Raw genomic sequence first — 20,043 nt, 5'->3', positions numbered from 1 at the left:
AATATTCTGATCCTCTCTATTTCGTCCCATCCCTCCGAGCTCTTTCTTGATGCCATTGTCCTAAGCAACGGCCGTGTTTAGGCCTGGAACCATGGCCAGCCCCTCCGTCATGTGGCCCCGCGCCGCTCGCTCAGCACACCGCGTCGTTCGGCGGCAACATCTCCTACGGAACGAGCTGAATCGCATGTGCAAGAGATGCATGTCTACTGCAGCACAGCAGAGTGAGCCCTCTGGCCGCAGACCGCCACCGACGCAAGTACCACAAGAACGACCATCGTTCGCAGAAACAAGTGAGCGATTTAGCCAGCGGCACATTGGCCCTTCTCCCGAGGATGAAGCGCAGATGCTCAAAAAGCTGGATCCGCCAGTCAAAGATCTTGATGATTTCATACACCAGTCTCTGCCGTCCGGTATCCGACAAAAGAACCCTACCATCATTTCACGCGGAAAACAGAACAACACCCATGGCCAAAAGGAGGGACAAGTGCGAAGTGAGTTGCAAGCCCTTGGGAGGAGGAACAGATCATGGCACAATTTCATCGGCAGCGGGTACTACGGCACCGTCCCCCCTGCGGTCATCCTCAGAAACGTCCTGGAAAATCCTGCTTGGTACACAAGCTACACGCCATATCAGGCCGAGATCAGTCAAGGTCGCCTGGAATCGCTCCTCAACTTTCAGACGCTTGTCACAGACCTCACAGGTCTGGCAATAGCAAATGCCTCTATTCTCGATGAAGGCACTGCTGCCTCCGAAGCAATGACCTTGTCCATGAATGCGCTCTCGACTGCTCGACTGAAGAAGCCAGGGAAGACGTTTGTCGTTTCCAACCTTTGCCATCCTCAGACGGTCGCGGTTCTAGAATCACGTGCGACTGGGTTTGGCATCAACATCGTGGTTGGAGATATCCTGGACAACGATTGTCAGCTTGTGAAAGACCAAGGGGATAACCTGATCGGAGTCCTGGCGCAATATCCAGACACGACTGGAGGTGTACACGACTTCCAAAATCTCGCCGACGTTGTACATGCCACCGAGGCCACGTTCTGTGTCGCGACGGACTTGCTTGCCCTCACTCTTTTGAAGCCTCCGGGAGAATTCGGCGCAGATGTCGCCTTCGGCAGCGCCCAAAGATTTGGTGTGCCAATGGGTTTTGGTGGACCGCACGCCGCCTTCTTTGCGTGCAGTGAGAAGCACAAACGAAAGATTCCTGGTCGGCTCGTAGGCGTCTCGAAAGACAGACTCGGCAATCGTGCTCTGCGGCTAGCACTTCAGACACGCGAGCAGCATATCAGGCGCGAAAAGGCCACTAGCAACATATGTACTGCACAGGCTCTTCTCGCCAACATGAGCGCATTCTATGCCATTTACCATGGACCACAAGGCCTCAGGGATATTGCGAACAAGGTTTGGGCCAGCACCAAGTTTCTTCAGGCTTTGATCGAGAAGCACAGCACTACTCTCAAAGTTGTCACAAAGGGACTTCGTGAAGACGGTGCCGTACTCTTCGATACTGTCACATTGGAAGTGCAAGACCGCGATCAATATGAGGAGATCTTATCACGGGCGGAGGCAGCTTCAGTTTCTCTGCGTACCATTATTTCCGGAAATTCGAGCCGGAAACCACAGCTCGCCTTTTCGATTGACGAGAGTACCGGCTTGAAGAGTATGTCTTTACTCGCACAAGTGCTTGGTATTGAACAGGACGTTTTCGATCGTGCTTTGGGCGAGTCAGGAATACTCGCGAGAGTCAACAATGCTTCGAGCGCCCTACAAAGGTCGACACCTTATTTGACCCATCCCGTCTTCAACCAAAATCACTCGGAGACTGAATTGCTTCGGTACATCCATCATCTGCAGTCCAAAGACCTATCTCTTGTGCATTCCATGATACCGCTGGGATCATGCACCATGAAGCTCAACGGAACCACAGAGATGCAACCCATATCCAATAGTGCATGGAACAAACATCATCCCTTCGCCCCCAGCCAGGGAGGCTATCAAGCCCTCATTGCGAGGCTGTCGGACAATCTGGCTTCGATCACTGGCATGCATACCGTCAGCCTGCAACCCAATTCAGGCGCGCAGGGTGAATTTGCTGGATTGCGTGTGATTGAGAAGTACCATTCCAGCCGAGGAGAAAGCAAGCGAAAGGTCTGCCTCATACCTGTCTCTGCGCATGGAACAAACCCTGCGTCAGCTGCCATGGCGGGCATGAAGGTGGTTCCGCTGAAGTGCGATACCAAGACCGGCAATCTGGACGTCCAAGACCTCAAGAGTAAATGCGAGAAGCATAAGGATGACCTGGCTGCCATCATGATCACCTATCCCAGCACGTTTGGTGTCTTCGAGCCGGCGATCAGAGAAGTTTGTGAAATCGTTCACGAGCACGGGGGTCAAGTCTACATGGACGGGGCGAATCTCAATGCTCAAATCGGCCTGTGCAACCCTGGGGATATTGGAGCCGATGTCTGCCATCTGAATCTGCACAAGACGTTTTGCATCCCTCATGGTGGTGGTGGTCCCGGTGTTGGACCTATCGGTGTGAAGGAACACCTGAAGCCCTTCCTACCTACACACCCTCACGTGGATCCTCATCCTGGCCCAGACCGAGCCAGCACTGCTATCTCCCCTGTTAGCTCGGCACCCTGGGGCAGTGCTCTTATTCTACCCATTAGCTATGCCTATATCCAACTCATGGGAAGCGAAGGGCTGAAGCATGGCACGGAAGTCGCATTGTTGAATGCGAACTACATCATGTCCCGCCTCAGACCGCACTACAAGATTTTGTACACCAATGAGAATGGCAGATGCGCGCATGAGTTTATTCTGGACGCGAGAGGCTTCAAGGAGACTGCGGATATAGAAGCCATTGATATTGCCAAGCGCCTACAAGATTATGGCTTCCACGCACCTACCATGAGCTGGCCTGTCGCCAACACCCTCATGATCGAACCCACCGAGTCAGAATCCAAGGAAGAGCTCGACCGATTCTGTGACGCCTTGATTGAGATCAGGAAGGAGATTAAAGCCATCGAGGATGGCCAGATGCCGCGAGAAGGCAATGTCCTCCGAATGTCACCACATCCACAGCATGATCTCATGCGAAATGACTGGGATCGTCCGTACACCAGAGAACAAGCGGCATATCCACTGCCGTGGCTCAGAGAGAAGAAGTTCTGGCCCACAGTGGCGCGTGTCGATGATGCTTATGGCGATACGAATCTCTTCTGCACTTGCACGCCCGTCGAAGGATATGAGGAAGAGGGGTTTACGGGACATCAGGCACCGATGCCAACATAAGTGCTTTGGACCTGAATTGCCAAAACGTTATCATAATGAGTGGGTCAAGCATGATCGGGAGTTCAACAGTTCTGGTCAGGAATGGTCACACTATGGGTGCTTTGGGCGAATTTGTGAGCGGGCCGGCAACAATGAGCAATCTGGAACCCAATGTGTAAAGTACGAGGTATTCGGCGCAAGCTCAACCACTGCTAATAACGCGTGATCTATTTCAATGCTTCCACTTATAGCTCTCGAATTTGCGGTGGTCGACTGTCTTCTTGACAAGATGGGAGCGATCGAGGTAGCACAGTATGAAGACGAATCTGCCCATTCTCTGTCATACCGTAAAGACCATGCGTGTGATACGTCGACCGTGTCCCAGGCGCACGACTCGCACAGCCACAATCCTCCCACCATCCCGGCAAGCTTGCTCCTCTGCCATTCGCACAGCACCGAGGACGCCGCGGGGCTGCACTACCGGAGCCAGGATCAGGTGCGTCGATGAGCGACACCCACTGCCAGCTAACTGATCCCAACGGGTGACTTGTCGACAGCTGGGATGGATGCATATGACATCATGTGTGTCCCTCTTTTTCTAATGTTGTGTCTCTCGTGGGACGGCCTCATATAACCAAGGGTGTACACATTTGGGTACTTGGGACGCCTCCCATACTCGGTCCTTGACTTTTGACGAATACTCGTACCTGCACGAGTACGGAGTACTTGTTGCTACAATAGCCATACCGATATCACATACCAGATACCAGATTATCGTTACCTTTACCCATAACTTTACCAATACCAATACGAGTACGAGTATACCTAGGTATACCTACACGTATTACCCCCCCCCCCTCTCTCCATCTATATATCCATTACCGCATCCTGCAAGCGCGGCAAACAGGCAAACAGGCAGACAGACAGACAGACAGGCGTCACCGAGAATGCCCATCAACACCTCCTCATCAGACGAAGGCGTCACGGGCGCCGCCAAGTTCGTCACCTCAACCGTCGGGGTAAGTCATGCTTTGGATTTTTGTACTTGTAACTTTTCCCGTCTCTCGCCTCTCGCCGGGTTCGCGCTACATGGCCATTTAGCCAATCAGCCAGTTAGCCAGCCAGCCAGCCAGCCAGCCAGAAGTTCTTACACAAGCACACACTGACACTGTACTAACGCTCCGCTCTGCTCCACAGAACACCCTAGGCGGCGTGGCCAGGACGGTCGGCGGCGTGACGGGCGCTCTGGGCCGTGGGCTGGGCGACACGATCACGGGCGCGACGGGCAGTGCGGGCAAGCCCGTGGGTGACGGGTTGAGCAATGCCTTGACCGGGGTGGAGAACGGGACGAAGAAGGTGGCCAGGGGCGTCGAGGACGCGGGGGAGTGGAAGGGGGGTGCAAAGAGGTTTTAGGGGCGAGGTTCGAGGGGCGAGTACAGGTACGGTACATGTACGTATACCCGGGGTGCTTGATTGGGGAGGGGGGGTCATGACTGGATTTGAGTTTGGAATAGGGACAAGAGGGAGGGTTAATGGGTAGAGACTATGGGATGGCAGGCGAGGGACTTGCTCTGCCGTGGAACAAGGGACGCAAGAAGGGAAAGGGGATCTGAAAACAGTTGAACTGGGTTGTGCTGGGCTGCGGGAGAGGACGAGGAGGCCGAGCGGCAAGATAGTCGAAGAGAGGAGCACATTGCGTCGAACTGGAAATGCTATTCATGGTGCTGTGATACAATGAGCACTGTGTTCTGTGTATGTGTATTTCGATTTCAGACTGCCTGTTTCCGGCTCCCGATCAAGTTCACAGACCCTGACTTGGAGGAGTCGTTACACTCGTATGATGGACGTTGGTGTGGCCTGCACTATTGGCAGGGACTTGGACGATCATCGTGGACATGTCGTTTCTGTCTTCCGACTGTCCATGTTTGTTCCAGTGCATTCCCGGAGATGAGGATCTTGGTTTAGTGACTGATGGTCATGCAACCATCTCCTCTTCACGACCATGCTTCTCCATTGGATTGAGAATGGACATTCATTTTCGTGTATTCATGATAGATGATTACTGTTTAGTCATTCGAGCCCCAGAGATCAAAAAATACCCGTGAACAACATCAATACCAATCGTGCCCCTTTTCTCCGAGCTTGATCTTGTTCGGGTTCATCGAGACCATCTTTTGTCCCGGGATCTGGTCGACCGTGAACTGAGACTCGAAAGTGCCAGAAATTGCACGTCTCCCGAGAGCTGTGAAGGAATCGTATTCGGCTTCTCCATTGCACGCAGCCCATTCCAGGCTCTTAGGAGAGGATCCATCGCCAAGGTCGCTCCACCGTGTGACTACGACGGCGTGCTTGAACAACCTCCTTGGGTCGGGGTCACTTCTGTCCTCTTGCACTCTCATCTCGATGAGATACTCGGTCGGGCATTCCGGACAACGCCGCATGGGTCTGCATTCGGAGCACAAGGTGATGATGGGATGAGGTCGGTGAAAATGATAATGTACCTTCGCGCTGGTGCCGGCGATCCCGCTGCCCTCTGGCGGTTTCGGAATGTGACTCAGGGCACATTTGACGGCGGGCATCAGATTGCCATCCCTCCAATGCGAGCAGACAGAGAAGTATGGATTGAAATTGTCGCTGGGTGAATAAAGTAATCGGCGTAGCCCTGCCGGAGGTAGTGCCGGGGTTGCAAACGCTGAGCTGATGACCCGCACCAGCAGATGGCCATTGACGATCACGTAGCGTGTTTGATGGGTCCACTCTCCATCTCGATCCTTGTACCGCCGTGACATGGAGTCGATTGGGATCCCGTGCTCTTTGGAGTACTTCTGGCCTCGCAGAATGAGCTGCACAAATGGGAATGGGAGAGCGCGTCCCACGGTGATTCGGTGTCGTGACACTTTGTTCTCGATGTTGAAGACATTCGGGCAGTTGAAGATGGGGTTCGAGACGTTGGTAGGACGTAGGACTTCTTGGCCTTTCTGTGACCTGACGTGGTATATTGCGCACGGAAAGCAAAGCAGATGATTCGGGAGGTGTTCATCCAACCGACCAAGCAAGTCGATTTTGGCATCTCGGTTCTCTGCGATATTCAAATCGGTCCAAACCCCCGTGCCTAGCAAGTCCCGGAATGGTTTGCACGAGAAGGCGAGGCTGGCTTTATCTGCTGGACCCATGAATTCCACCATCCGGCTCCAGACACTTGCGGGAAACCTCGCGAACAAATCGGCCGCGGGCTGCGGCGGCATCCCAACGAACATGGCTTGAGCCTTGTCAGCTAGAGATTCTGCTGAGCCCCGGTGGGCAAGACTGTGTAACAGCTCAGTATGATCCCTTCGCTCGCCGGTCTGGGCATCTCTTTCCCATTCATCCTCCCCTCCTCTGCTGGCAAGGGTGGAAGCCTGGCGAGACGACCGAGTGTATTCGAGGCTGTTCTTGACAGAACCTGCTCTCGAGCTTCTACCAGACGAGTTTGTTTCCTTGAGGGTGACTGTGGAGATCGAGGCCTTCTTTGCATCATCACCGATCTTGAAGTCAACCACAGACGACGCCCTCGAACTTGACCGGCTTCCGGACCTCGTCTTGAAGGGGTTGAGGAAGCTCAAAGAGCCCTTCCTTGCGACGTCTGTCATGTTGGCCAAGAATGGGGGTTCGACACTAGTTAGCGGATCCTTCTCAGGATGGGATATTGGAGTCGACGTAGGTGCATCAGCAATGTAGAAAGTCTCAGGCAATGTTCCACGCGTCTGACAGTTTCAAGTGAGGAGAAAATTTGCAGTGCACGGCCGGGACATAGCGGCTACTTGTAGGACCAGTGACTACAGAGTGCGATGTCCTCATCCGTCAAAGCCTCGAGAACGATGAAACACGGCAGAAGCTGACTCTCGATTGCAATGTGTCTGCTCCAATGGAGGAGGGGAAAGAGCTTGTGAAGAAGCATCATGTCGTACAGTTCCGTCAAATGCCGTCGCATGTTTGGCCGAGTCCGATAAGGCGACTACAGCGTTATATAATCATCGTCTGGGCGTCTTGGAATGCCACCATAGGCCATGACTGCCACGGCGGCCCGTCAATATGCAATGCAGCAGCCGCAGTGGTCCGCCGACTGTGTGTGTAAGCGACGAGCGTGGCGAGTCTGGAGACGCCTGCCGAGCACGATTGCGGCAAGGGTGATAGAGGACCGAGAGGTCTACATGCGTGCCTCGGTATACCGGGGTACAGTAATTACGCTGAATCTGAGAAGAAACGGCCCAGTTAGATATAGTCACACGAGTCACCATTTGCGCTCGACAGTGAAACGTGGAAGTGATTGGAAAGTAAAGCAAATCTGAGCAGATGTGCGTCGATCTGTCGAGATCGTCATTTGTCAGTCGCCATCGACGTTTCTCGAACTCACCAAGTGCGCGTCCTTTCGTTTGCCTGATCTGAACTTCATCATGGGTTCATATCGCGATCGACCTCATATGGCGAGGTCTTTTACCCTCACAGGCACGCAACAAATATGTCACCGTCTTCAGAGTCCTTGAGATGGTCGGCTCAACTTCGTGTCGCTCCGTCAAATCGTCGTCTCGTTGGAGACAAGATTACCTTGCCACAGTCTGCCCTCGAATCACTCCTGGCTGCCGCGCCCGTGGTCTCTATCCAGAACAACACGAATAGACAGCGGACATCGTCCTTCGATCCCTTCAACCCTTATTCATTCGCCGCTGAGCGCCGTGCTCGCGAAGCTTTCGAAGACCGTCAGCAACAATTACCCCATCCTCTCACTTTCCGCCTTGTCAACCCGCACAATGGAAGGGCAGTATACGCTGGCATCCGCGAATTTTCGGCCGCCGAAGGTACGGTAGGCTTGAGCAGCGGTCTTCAAGAGGCGCTGGGCCTGCAAAATGTCACACCTTCTGCTTCCACGACCCGGGAAGGCACTCCGGATGGGGATGTGGTCATGACAAACGGGACCGACACATCTAAGGGAGAATTGATAACTATACATGCGAAGCAATTGCAGAAAGGCACTTTTGTCAAGCTGCGACCTTTGGAGGCTGGATACGATCCGGAGGATTGGAAGTCTCTGTTAGAACGCTATCTGCGGGATAACTATACCACGCTGACCCGCGGAGAGTTGCTTGTCGTGCCTGGTGCCCATCATGAAAGATTTCGGTTCTTGGTCGACAAGTTTGAACCGGACGAGGATGGCATCTGTATCGTTGATACCGATCTCGAGGTCGACATAGAGCCTTTGAACGAGGAACAAGCGCGGGAGACTCTGAAGAAGACACTGGCAAAGAAGAACCGAGGCCAGGAGTCACCTGAAGGAAGCTCATTAGGAGGCCCACTGAGGTTTGGCAGCGAGATTCAAGGGAGAGTCCTACCTGGACAGTATGTCGACTACGAATTGACAGACTGGGACAAAACCCGGGATCTCGAAGTTACCTTGCAGGCTTCCGACGATGACACCAGGCTGAATCTACTGGTTACGCCTTTCTCTGCCAAACATCGCTCGAAGCCACGAGACGACGAGTACGTCTTCGGGGACCTCAGTGTACGACCCACCAAGAGACTGAAACTCTCGCACACAAGCGTCGACCTCGAGGCCGCCGAAGCCTTGAACGTCGCTGTGCACGCTTGGAGTAACAAGAAAGAACATTCTCAGGATGAAGCCCGGCCAATCTCCTATAGCCTTCAAATCTCCACCCCTACGCAGGCAGATGATGCAGGCGATGAGAACAGTGCGCTATCTCCCGAGGATGTGATGTGCAAGAACTGCCGTCAAGTAGTTCCCAAGCGCACCCTTCCTCTTCACGAAGCATTTTGCTACAGGAACAACATTCTGTGTCCGAAGTGCTCGGAGGTATTCCTGAAGAAGTCCGACGCCTGGCAAAACCACTGGCACTGTCCCCACGACGGAGAACACGGCAACGATGCTGCTTCACACGAAAAGCACGACGCTATCCTCCACCCACAATCACCGTTACAGTGTCCAGAATGTGACTTTCAAGCTTATGACGTGCCGATTCTGGCACATCATCGAACGACGACCTGCCCAGGGAAAGAAATCTTATGCCAATTCTGTCACTTGGTCGTTCCTCAACAGGGCCCGGAAGACCCTTCCTTCACGGACCCGGAGGTGCTTATGAGTGGCCTCACTCCCCATGAGCTGGCCGACGGTGCACGGACAACAGAATGCCATCTCTGCAACAAGATCGTCAGGCTCCGAGACATGAAGACCCATCTACGGCTTCACGATCGCGAAAGGTTCTCCAGACCGAAGCCTAGGCTTTGCTCAAATCGCATTTGCGGACGAGTGATCAAATCCGAGGACGAGCAGAGAGTGCAGAAAGAGCAGCTTGGCTTGTGCAACGAATGTTTCGGCCCGTTATACGTCACATCTTACGATCCCGAGGGCAAGATGTTGAGGCGAAGAATCGAGAGGAGATTACTTCAGCAGTTGACCGGCGGATGTGGTAAGCCTTGGTGTCGCAACGTGGATTTCTGCCGGACAGCGTATAAGAATGTCCATGGCGAGGATAGAGTCGTGTCCGCCAAAGATGGCTTGGCCATGGTCAAACCGATCGTGAACGACATCGCAAATGGGACAACCACGTCAATGGTCTTCTGCGTTGACGAAGCGAGTCAATCACGCAGAAACCTTGCCGATATGATCACGGGCGAAGGCGAATATGAGCTCGAGTGGTGCGTCCAGGCGCTTGAGGAGGAGAAAGGCGATCTCGATAGAGCACGGGAATGGTTGAAGAACCGGGCTCCAAAGGTCGGCGAGCTGGTGTCGTGACGGGCAGTGGGTAGTGGGGAGCGGGCAGCGGGCAGTATCAAACAGATCAATAAAAACCCGCTCGCTCTATACACAGGATTCGGGTGGACGAGAGGCTGCTGGGACGGTGCCCGCCATTGAACTAAATCAATGACCTCTTCCCTCCCTCGCATCCCTTTGTCCATCCTTTCCGTCAAATCTCGATCTATCGAAGCACAGGACGCTGGCCGCCTTTGCTGCCGCTCAGGCAGCAAATACGAACATGTACAATACGTTATACCTCACCTTTGCGTTGATCTGCCAAAGACTCGCTTTACGAGGCCCAAAGTCGACGAGTTTTGCCGCAGAATGGCGGCGTATTCTTCCCCTCCCTGGCCCTTGAACACCGTCTCGACGGTATCGGCAAGGTCTTCGGGCTCGCTAATGGCGTATCGTAAACGCTTGCCTGCAACCACTTTCGTATGGACTCGCGATTGTATTGGGTCTGCCGCTTTCCGGGCGGCTCCATTCACAACAAAAGCTCGTGCTACTCGCGCCCAGGAAGGATTTAGCTCGGAGCGCGCAGCCTTCAGATGGGAAGCGGCAGTAAGGAAACTTTCCCAAGTGGAGTGACCGCTTCTGTCATCGTTTGGGTTTGCGCCGTGTTCAAGGAGAGCAATTGCAGCGGATTCGAGCAGAGTGACCCTTCCGGACGGCATGTCGCTGGCCGAGGGCGACTCACAAAACAGGCTGTACTCCAGGAGAGTAGAACGAGCTCCGGAGATCAGCGGGTGCACGTACACGGTGTTCACATTTAAGGATCCAGTTCTGATCACGTCAGTTGCGTACCGTTCAACCGAGAAGGCCAGAGCCAGAGCGACGTACGATCCGGGTGAACAGGGCCAGTCTGGAGCGTGATGCTTGAGCAGGGATGTCAATGTGTGAAAAAGTCTAGGATGGGCGGCGCCAGAAGAGTTCTCCAGCGCTCTAGCATGCTCCAAGAAGGCCCTGGAAAGGTTGGGCACATCCACGGACTGCGAATCGGCCATTTTGAGTTGCGCAAGCGTCGCCTTGCATAGAAAGTCATTGGGATCAAAGGCGCCGGAAGAATATTCGTTCACAACGCTCTGCGTGGTCTTGGAGAGCAGAAAATCCCGCACGCTGCGGTGAAGGAAGTCCACATAGTATTCCATTTGACGGCCGACGGGCGGGGAAAGGTCCTGATCATGCTTCTGCGTTTCGAGCAAGCCTCTGCAGCGGCTCTCGAGTCTCCGTTCCATCGCCCGCCGCCGAGCTTGCACGATCTCAGGATGACAAGCTCGCAACGGCGTTTTGTCGACAAAGTCCGGGACTTCCTCTTCGGCGAAGAACAAAGACAGGAGTGGCGGCTTCGTTGAAGAACGAGCCAGCATGATTCTGAAGTACAAAGACGCGTATTTGCGCTGGTGACGAGGGATGCCGTTGATGATGCGTCGGAAGAACTCGTCCAGGTCGTCGGGGATCTCTTCCAGGCGGCGAGAAAGCGCCGTTACTGAATCACCATCAATTACGCCTTGACGTAAGGATCGAACCACGAGATGCACCCAGAGGAACACTCCTTGGGCCTTCTTGACAATCTCCAACACGAGTTCTTTGCTTTCTTGAGGATAGATTTGTTGTAACGACTTGAAGTCTTTGAGGTCTTGGAACCTTTCCTCGACAAAAATCTTGATATCGTTGCGGGTCAAATTTTCCAGCCGCAAAGCTGGAAACCCTTCGAAGGCTGTCTGGAATATGGGATAGTGCCGACTGGAAACGCATAGCTTGATAGAATCGGATTCAGATAACGATACCAAAAATGTGAGGAGTTCAGTCTGTTGGTCGGGGTCGCCGTCGAATTCATCCAGGCCGTCTATGAAAATAAACAAACAATGTGTCTGCTTTGACACTTCGACAAGCCTGTTGAACGCCTCGAGCAACTCGGAGTTCGTCCATGGAGGTAGACTGAAGCCGAAGTCAGCGGCTCGCCAGCGCCATGGCGCTGCCTCGGGTATCATAGAAGGCACTTGCATTAGCAAGTCATGGAGAAGAGACCTCAGCAAGCCATTGAGTGACTTCTGCGTTTCGGTGCCTGCGAGCCAGAAGAAGCAACTGGCGTATAATATAGGTTTCGAATGGGCCCAGACGGCAAGCGCATTCTTGGTCCGCGCATCTTCGGACAAGTACCGCATCAGCGTCGACTTCCCCGAGCCCGGCTTCCCAGAGATCCAGTAGAGGCCTTGAGGTGAAGGCGCACCCTCAAGCCATTCGATGAAATTGGAAAATGACGGGTCATGCGGGTCTGATGCCTGGAAGATCCAATCGAACGTCTTCCAATGAGCAGAATGGATCTGAGACCGTCTCTCCCGTATTTGCGCGAAATACAGGGTGCTGAGAATGTACTCTCGCATGCGTTTAGGGTTGTCTACGTTGATGCGCTCGTGAATGTCAGATGAAACTGCGTCGATGGCGTTCCTTTGCCCCGAGATATATTGATCCCGGTCCGCTTTGAGCCTGTCCAAATCACGTTTCCTGGGATTGTTGGCAAAGTCTCGAGCAAATCTGGCGAGGGTCGATTGTAGGTCTGTATTGGATTGGCGAACGGCGTCTAGGATGCTAGCCTCGACGCGTTTGCCCTCAGCGCGGAGGTCCTGCAGGATTTGGGTCTGGGAATCACTGACATCGGTTCAGCAAGTAGATCTGCACGACAGCGGGAATGACAGGATACCTCATCACTATCAGTATATTGAGAGACAGCTGCTGTCTTTGGTCGTTCAACCGTTGCCGCATTGCCTCGATGCCCTCTTTGTCCCACACGGCCTTGAGAACCTTGCGGAAGCTCTCCCATGCATTTTGTCCAGGTTCCACAGAGTACCTGCTTAATGCGTGACTGAAATCTACAGCCATATCTCTGCATTCTTGAGAGACGCCCCTCAAGGCCGCTTCTGCTTCCGTCAACTTCTTATTTTTAGCGGTCAAGATGGAAAGTGAGTTCAGGAGGCCATCATCCAGCTCTTTGAGCCGATTTGAGGCCGCTTTCATTTGTCCATGCTCGACCAGCGCGCCGGTTGAACTCCGTGCCAGTTCCCGACTTTTTGAGATCAATTTCGTACCGAAGTCGATAAATTGCACGACGCTTGCAGCAATACTCAGCGCGCTGATCGGATCGAGAACCATAGTGGAGGCGAGCAACCAGTTCGATACAAAACAGTGAAGGTACAACTTGACGAGGCATGTAGAAAAGAGCCGATAGATTGGATGAGACCGCGAGATTGAAGTATACTGTTGAGTGCCTGCGCCCTACAAACCCCACGTTCCCTGGGACTCGATAGGCATCAATGCATCAGGCCCTTGCCGTATGGTGGGCACACCTTCGCCTCCTATCCCTGCCATGTGAAGCAGGCACGTCCACGAGCAGCATATACAGTCGTAGCTGAGGGACCAGCCCTCACATAGCCAATCAAACTTACTGCAGACGATGACGGGGTGCCCTACCACATGCTGCATGTGCTGTCAAGTGGCTGTCGAGCAAACGAGCACAATCGCCCGCCAGTGTACTCCGTAGTGTACGTACGTATTGTTGATCTGCTTGGCACCAGTGGACGCCCTTAGGCAACCATCAAGCACCCGTTTGGGAGAGGTCGGGATGTCAACAGAGCCAGAGGGGCTAGTGGAAGCGGCTAAAGAACGAGGCTGAGTTGGTACCTCGCCGCAATCCGGCGCATTATACGACATGCGAGGCTCTAGGGCTACTGCGTGCGTATGACAAGAAAGTATCAAGCCGGCATGTGGTGTAAAAGCGTGAAAAGCTTTTAGTCTGACGACAGCCAGACTCTGACCTCGCTCGCCCTATCCCCGCAATTTCATTCCTTCGCAAAGTGTTTAACCACTCCCACGACCACTTCAAAATTGCCCTTTCCCACAGCCATAATAGCCAGCACACCAACACAATGGCGTCGCTCTTCTCATCCCGGCGGAAACCTAAACGCATTGCGCGGGACGAGCCTGAAGAACAGGCGGACGACGGTGAAGAAGGTTCGTACTTGTCCAACCCCAACGCCAGACCACCCTACCATTACACCTGTTCTGACATTGTCCTGCCATAGTGTGAACAAATCCCACTGACGACGATATGCAGACACGGGCCCCGTAGTCCGCCGACCGAACACGAACGCCCCGCGCACCAAGTCAAAGCTACGAGTCTCCTTCAACCCGACCGAAGACGATGGCTCCGGCACAGGAAGAGAAACAGGGACGGGCGCCTCAACACCCTCTGAGACGGCCTTACCACGAACAACAAAGCCCTCAAGGATAGACCTCGCACAAGACATCATCTCGCGTCGAGAGCGAGATCAAGAATCCCACGACCAATCCCGCACCCTCTACAATAAAGCCTACCTAGACGAACTCCGAAACTCGACCCCGTCCACTCCACGCGACATCTCCTCCCCTCAAGCCACCCCTTCGACAGATCTCATCCAACCGTCGTCCCACCTCGAACTAGATCTCGAATCCAAATTCGGCAAGGCCGTCCTGTCAATCACATCCTCCCACATCCCCTCCGCCGCAGAGATCAAGGAGAAGAAGGACCGCCGCGCCCGCGCCGCCAAGGAACAAGCCGCGAATGCCTATTCCGGCCAAACGCACGGTGGTGGAAGTGCCGGCGACGACTTCATCTCGCTAGAAGACTACGACTCGGACGGCGAATTCCGCCCCCGCCGCATGCAAGTCGGCCCGTCGATCTCGCAGGCCCGCGAAAAGGACACGCGGCTCGTCCATGAAGACGAAGACATCGCCGAAGGCTTCGACGAGTATGTCGAAGATCCCGGGCGCGTGACGCTCTCCAAGCGCGGGCTGAAGGAGCAGTCGCGCCAAGAACGCGAAGCCATCCGCAACATGATCGACCAGGCCGAGGGCTCCGCGTCAGAGGCATCAGACAACAACACCGACGCGTCGGACTCGGACTACGAACGACGCAAGGAGTACGAGCTGGCGCAGACGCATCACGGCATGGACGGACTCCGCTGGCACTCGTCGCGGACCGCGCAGCTCTCGCGCCCTCAGCAACCGAGAGAGACCACGCCGATCCCCAAATTAAGCGTCGGATTAGCGCGGCTAAAGGACATGCTTTCCGCGCTCGAGTTTGAAAAGGCCAGGATTGTCAAGAGGAAAGCGGACATTGAGAGGGAGAGGGCCGACATCAAGGCGAGTCAGGAACATATCCAGAGGAGTTTGGAGGAGGCAGGCCAGGAACTTGAGAGGGTGAAGAGGGAGCATGCTGACCAGGTGAATGGGACCAATGGCGAAGTGAATGGCCGTGGGCTGGACGCAAATGCTGCCGGCACTGAAAGGGAGAGGGGGTTGGAGTCCTTCGGCGATAATGCTTGACGACGACCGGGGACGGTAGGTGTGGAATCCATCCCGTGATCGTCTTGTAGAACAATTAAATGAATGCCCGTACATGAACTCGCCGTCCCGGGACTTCTCAGCAGGGGAGATATGTGTAAGCCAGGCTGTCCCTTTGCTTGATGCTTTCGTCGTTCAACTTTTCTTCATTTCGCGTTCTGCTGTTTCAGCTTTGGCTACATCTCTAGCTCATTCTCCGATCTTCTCAACTCGATCCATCCTCCAGCTATCGTCCCTTGCAGTGGTTCCAGCTTGGGAGAAATCGCGTATGCCACTATCTCTCACTCCTTTGCAATTTTCCTCGTCAGCTTCGGGAAGAAGGTATTCCTGGAGCCCAACATTGATTGACCCTGGTGTCTCAGCAGCTCCGAAAGACGATCGTGCAATCCAAGAAGCCCGCCTGTCAATCATTCAACCACCGTCCATGATGCGGACCACGTTGTCCTGAAAATGCTTAGCCTCGCCGAACCATCGCCGTGGCATCGTTCGTCGCAGCAACGTCCTACCGACCAATAGCACGTGCACCGACACGTGTAACCGATACACCCACATGTCGGCCACTTTCCAGGAGGTGCACTTTCTACCCCAGCCTGTTGTGCGCCGCGAGCACCTGGATGAAAGCCGATACACCATGGCACAAGGATCTCGCAGAAGACAAGCTCAGAGAGCAGAGAAGACAAAGAGCTAGAAGGCTGTTAGGCTCATAACTGTCCACCGACACGACATGAAACTTACATTGTTCGTAGCAGCGATGGCAATGCTGTCCTCGAATGGATGCCAGCTCATGTGCAAAATCTTCTTGTTAAAGTCGATCTGGTCGGCATCGGTTTCCTTCCTCATTCTGCTTCCAGCACCAGTGGCGGCAGGGCTGCCTGCTCTTGAACCACCTTTCTTGGCACCGTTGGGACTGGCCGAGTTGATGGGAGTCGGCACTCCAACTTTCTTAGCCTTGAAGGCCGATTTGTCTGCCTGGAGCACAACTTCGGTTTCCTGCTCGGGATCTGAGGGGTAGATCATGAAATTGTTGTTGTAACTGCCAGTCATGACATTGCTTCCATCGCCGCTGAAGACCACCTCAAACTTGTCGAAAATGCTGTCATTTTCGTATGTGTCGCACAGACGGGGTCGCAGATGTTCATGGATGGGAATCGTCTTGACCGGCTGCCTCTCCATGTTGACGTCCCAAATCTTCACGGTCAAGTAATCTCGGGATAGAATATATCTGCCGTCGTGTGAGAAACGAACATCGGAGATAGAGGAGATGATCTCGGAAAAGAAGGATCGGGATGAAGGGTCTTCTTCTTGCTCAAACTCTGCAATCCGTTAGTATCATCTCGTCTTCTGTCAGACTAACAGCTTACGTTTGGCGTGCTGGTCGCATAGCGCACTCTCACGCATATCGGCCAATTTGATCGTGCCTTTCGAGCTGGCATACATGAACCAGTTGCAGCTGTGAGGGTGGAACTCGGCTGCAGTAATGACTTCTGTCAGCTCTTCCATGTTGGCGGGTTTGATGTCCACGATGTTGAAGCTCTGATCCTGGATATTGAGATTCCACAGGTTGATGCGCAGATCGTCACTGCTGATGAATGTCTCGCCGTCGCTATTGACGGAGATGCTGTTGATGTGATACGCGTGGGCATTGGCATAGGTGCGTCGAGGGACAGCAGCCACGACAGTATCGTGGTGGGTCATTCTAGGAAGCTTCAACTGCGAAGAATCCTTGAACTGAGGGCGAGGGGCCCCTCCGACGCCAGCACCAGCACCAGCGCCAGCCGGGGTCAGTTCATTAGATAAATTGTTCTCGGCCACAACCTTGAGCGACTTCTCAAACACCTTCCATAGCTTGATGGTCTTGTCGTTCGTGGAGAGGAGGTAATGTGAGGCATTTTGGCGTTTGCACCACTTGATCTTGTTGATCTTTTCTTCTATCTCGAGGGATTTGAGGTAGTCAAATTCCGGCTCGTGAGACTGGAACTCGGTGTGGAATTTATACTCGCATGTCTTTTTCTGTGAGAGGGTCAGTAATCTGCTGCAAGCAGGGATGATAGTGGTCAGTTGCTGACTGTCTCATTGCGCTCAAAGAGGACGACTCGGCCGCCTTTGTCTCCGGTAGCAAGGTAGTTTCCGGTGTGGTCGAATTCGACGGTGGAGATGATATCGGCTTCTGTAATGTCTTCCACGTCACCTTTATCGCCAAAGCATTGCGTGAACTTCCAAGTGGGAGTTCCGTGTTCAGTTTCGACCATCTTTCATCACAGGGTGCGCTGCGGACGCAGACCAGACTGTCCGGCGGCACGCACACACCAAATGCACCCTTATTCAACCTGATGATTTACCTCTGGCGGGGCATGGAGCAATCGCGCGCTTACTCCGTAGTGGAGAATGTGTATGCCGTCGGTTCGGTTGCCAGGTCAAGTGGGTGAAGTGGAAGTGACGGGAAAGTGACGAGGTTGGGCTGGGGTTGAAGATCGGACGGAGGGTTTGGCTCAATTTTGTCAGCGATGCGGCTCAGGCAACAAAGCGCTGATGCAGTGCAGGTGGCGGAATGCTGGGAATGAGACGGAGGCTGTTCTCGTGACGACGGCCGAGAGAGACACTGCAAAGGATGAAGGATATCGGATGTCAGCAGGGGGGATGCAGTCAGTAGACGTGTATGTATGTCGTGACCGTGGGGAGGAAGGCACCAAAGGCACCTGGGAGGTGATGAGGTACCTGCCAGTGCTGCCATTGCTGCTTAACAAAGGAAGCAGGTTAGCCGCTTGGGTGCGTGGGTGCCCGCTAAGGCCTGAGGGCCCCTCGCAGCAGCTTGTTGTCACCCACGTCACAGTTGCTGCTTTCCACTTCCCGCTTCCCGCTTCCCGTTTCCCACTTGGCGATAACCGCCATCGCTCCCACTACTGCTTCTCAGCCTCGTATACCTCGGACCACGCTCACATGTCCCTCCTTTTGACCTTGTGTTGCACTGCTTCCTGTTGCTTTGCTGCTTAACTCCTCTGTTCAACAGCGACTTTCTACTTCTCCCTTGTTTCTCTGCCTATCGATCTTGAGCTATGCCCACCACGCATATTCGCCTAAAGGACATAGCCAAGTTTTCTGGCAAACACAAGGGGTTTGGCCAGCGCGTGCGACGGCCGACGGAGAGATTCCAGAAGATAGAGGCAGGAAATGGACTGTCGGCCGCGGCCAAGAATCCGAGACAGGAGGATGTTGTCAACAACGCGAATGAAGCCTTAGGGTCAGATGCTGGGACAACAAGTAGACCGTCTCCGGACGCCCGGCAATCTCCGTTTCCTGTACAACCGTCAAAATCCCAGATGCTCAGTGAAGGTATGCTCCTCGATGCGCGAGGCAAGCCTATAATCTCGCCCATTCTCGCTCGGGATGCTTGCAAATGTGCAGACTGCATCGACCCATCCGACAGACAACGCAATTTCTCCTACGCAAATATACCAACCGACATCAGCTTCTCCTCGGTATCTCGCAACCCAAAAACTGGGGAGTCACTGGTTCGCTGGCGCAACGATATCCCACCTCATTCTCCGGGCAAAGCATCCATATTCGATCCCGACACCGTCGCGTCCCTGGAAAAGACGTTCCGCAATCCACTGTGGAGCTTGTATAACGTGCCTCAGAGACTGTGGGACTCTGAGTCCTTCACTCGCGAGACCAACCGAATCGACTTCAACGAGTACCAGAACGATGACGATGCACTGGCTGACACGATGTATCTCCTATGGCGAGATGGCCTTGTGTTCGTCGACGGCGTCCCCGAGTCGGATGCATCCGTCTCCCAGATTGTCACCCGCATCGGGCCGCTCATGAACACTTTCTATGGGACTACATGGGATGTCAAGTCAGTACCGGACGCCAAAAATGTGGCCTATACCGCCAAGTATCTCGGATTCCACATGGACTTGCTCTATATGCGCGAACCCCCCGCCTTCCAATTCCTCCACTGTATACACAACGAGAGCGTGGGCGGCGAATCTAGATTTGCAGACACGTTCAAGGCTGTCGACCTCCTCTATGCCCGCGATCCCGCAAAAGTGGTTGCCCTCATGGATCAGCACATCCGCTACGAGTATGACAACGATGGTTATTTCTATTCAGACTCCAAACCTACGATCTTGCGGCTTTCCGAACTCAACGTACCCAAGCGGCCAACCCACAACGCTCAATCCCCGGCTTTAATGTCCGACGTCGGTCGTGTTCATTGGTCACCTCCCTTCGTGGGCGATCTGCAGCAGACGCAGCACGACGAACTCGTTCGCCTGGTTTCCGCAAGCAAGGCGTTTTCCGACATCCTCGAACGGCCAGACATGGTTGTCCAGGAGAAAATGGACAGCGGAACTTGCGTCATCTTCGACAATTTACGGGTGGTACATGCCAGGAATGCCTTCGACCTGAACTCGGGCAGGAGGTGGTTGAAAGGTGCCTACCTTGGCAGACAGGACTTTGTGAGCAGGGCATCGGGTCTGCTTGGCCGGTTTCCCGTCGAGATAGCGTTCAAAGAGACGCAACCTGGTGACTGGCCCCTACGTTGACGCCCTCGGAAATTCTCCGAATCAGATGATCAGTTACAAGAGAGTTCTGC

At 54.0% G+C, this 20,043-nt stretch overlaps 8 protein-coding genes across 8 annotated transcripts; 5 read left to right on the top strand and 3 right to left on the bottom strand.

The window, feature by feature from the left end:
- Positions 1-91: 91 nt before the first annotated feature.
- G647_06666 (glycine dehydrogenase) lies at positions 92-3,301 on the top strand (the record flags this gene model as incomplete). Its single annotated transcript, XM_008730985.1, has 1 exon — positions 92-3,301. One exon carries the CDS (start codon positions 92-94, stop codon positions 3,299-3,301), a length of 3,210 nt encoding a protein of 1,069 aa, XP_008729207.1.
- Positions 3,302-4,227: 926 nt separating this feature from the next.
- Positions 4,228-4,693, top strand: G647_06665 (uncharacterized protein; the record flags this gene model as incomplete). Its single annotated transcript, XM_008730984.1, has 2 exons — positions 4,228-4,299; positions 4,478-4,693. The coding sequence occupies 2 exons, from the start codon at positions 4,228-4,230 to the stop codon at positions 4,691-4,693; spliced, it is 288 nt and encodes a 95-aa protein (XP_008729206.1).
- A 698-nt stretch (positions 4,694-5,391) lies between these two features.
- On the bottom strand, positions 5,392-6,909 carry G647_06664 (uncharacterized protein; the record flags this gene model as incomplete). Its single annotated transcript, XM_008730983.1, has 1 exon — positions 5,392-6,909. One exon carries the CDS (start codon positions 6,907-6,909, stop codon positions 5,392-5,394), a length of 1,518 nt encoding a protein of 505 aa, XP_008729205.1.
- An 869-nt stretch (positions 6,910-7,778) lies between these two features.
- On the top strand, positions 7,779-10,064 carry G647_06663 (uncharacterized protein; the record flags this gene model as incomplete). The annotated part of the gene is made up of 1 exon (XM_008730982.1): positions 7,779-10,064. The coding sequence occupies one exon, from the start codon at positions 7,779-7,781 to the stop codon at positions 10,062-10,064; it is 2,286 nt and encodes a 761-aa protein (XP_008729204.1).
- Positions 10,065-10,324: 260 nt separating this feature from the next.
- G647_06662 (uncharacterized protein) lies at positions 10,325-13,217 on the bottom strand (the record flags this gene model as incomplete). The annotated part of the gene is made up of 2 exons (XM_008730981.1): positions 10,325-12,716; positions 12,769-13,217. 2 exons carry the CDS (start codon positions 13,215-13,217, stop codon positions 10,325-10,327), a joined length of 2,841 nt encoding a protein of 946 aa, XP_008729203.1.
- Positions 13,218-13,990: 773 nt separating this feature from the next.
- G647_06661 (uncharacterized protein) lies at positions 13,991-15,428 on the top strand (the record flags this gene model as incomplete). Its single annotated transcript, XM_008730980.1, has 2 exons — positions 13,991-14,075; positions 14,179-15,428. The coding sequence occupies 2 exons, from the start codon at positions 13,991-13,993 to the stop codon at positions 15,426-15,428; spliced, it is 1,335 nt and encodes a 444-aa protein (XP_008729202.1).
- A 678-nt stretch (positions 15,429-16,106) lies between these two features.
- On the bottom strand, positions 16,107-17,695 carry G647_06660 (uncharacterized protein; the record flags this gene model as incomplete). Its single annotated transcript, XM_008730979.1, has 4 exons — positions 16,107-16,130; positions 16,182-16,759; positions 16,808-17,456; positions 17,513-17,695. The coding sequence occupies 4 exons, from the start codon at positions 17,693-17,695 to the stop codon at positions 16,107-16,109; spliced, it is 1,434 nt and encodes a 477-aa protein (XP_008729201.1).
- An 804-nt stretch (positions 17,696-18,499) lies between these two features.
- On the top strand, positions 18,500-19,993 carry G647_06659 (uncharacterized protein; the record flags this gene model as incomplete). The annotated part of the gene is made up of 1 exon (XM_008730978.1): positions 18,500-19,993. One exon carries the CDS (start codon positions 18,500-18,502, stop codon positions 19,991-19,993), a length of 1,494 nt encoding a protein of 497 aa, XP_008729200.1.
- Between the last annotated feature and the right edge of the window lie 50 nt (positions 19,994-20,043).

The sequence above is a fragment of the Cladophialophora carrionii genome (genome assembly GCF_000365165.1).
Source record: "Cladophialophora carrionii CBS 160.54 unplaced genomic scaffold supercont1.5, whole genome shotgun sequence".
Taxonomy (NCBI): Eukaryota; Fungi; Ascomycota; class Eurotiomycetes; order Chaetothyriales; family Herpotrichiellaceae; genus Cladophialophora; species Cladophialophora carrionii.
This window is presented reverse-complemented; position numbering and strand designations above follow the sequence as displayed.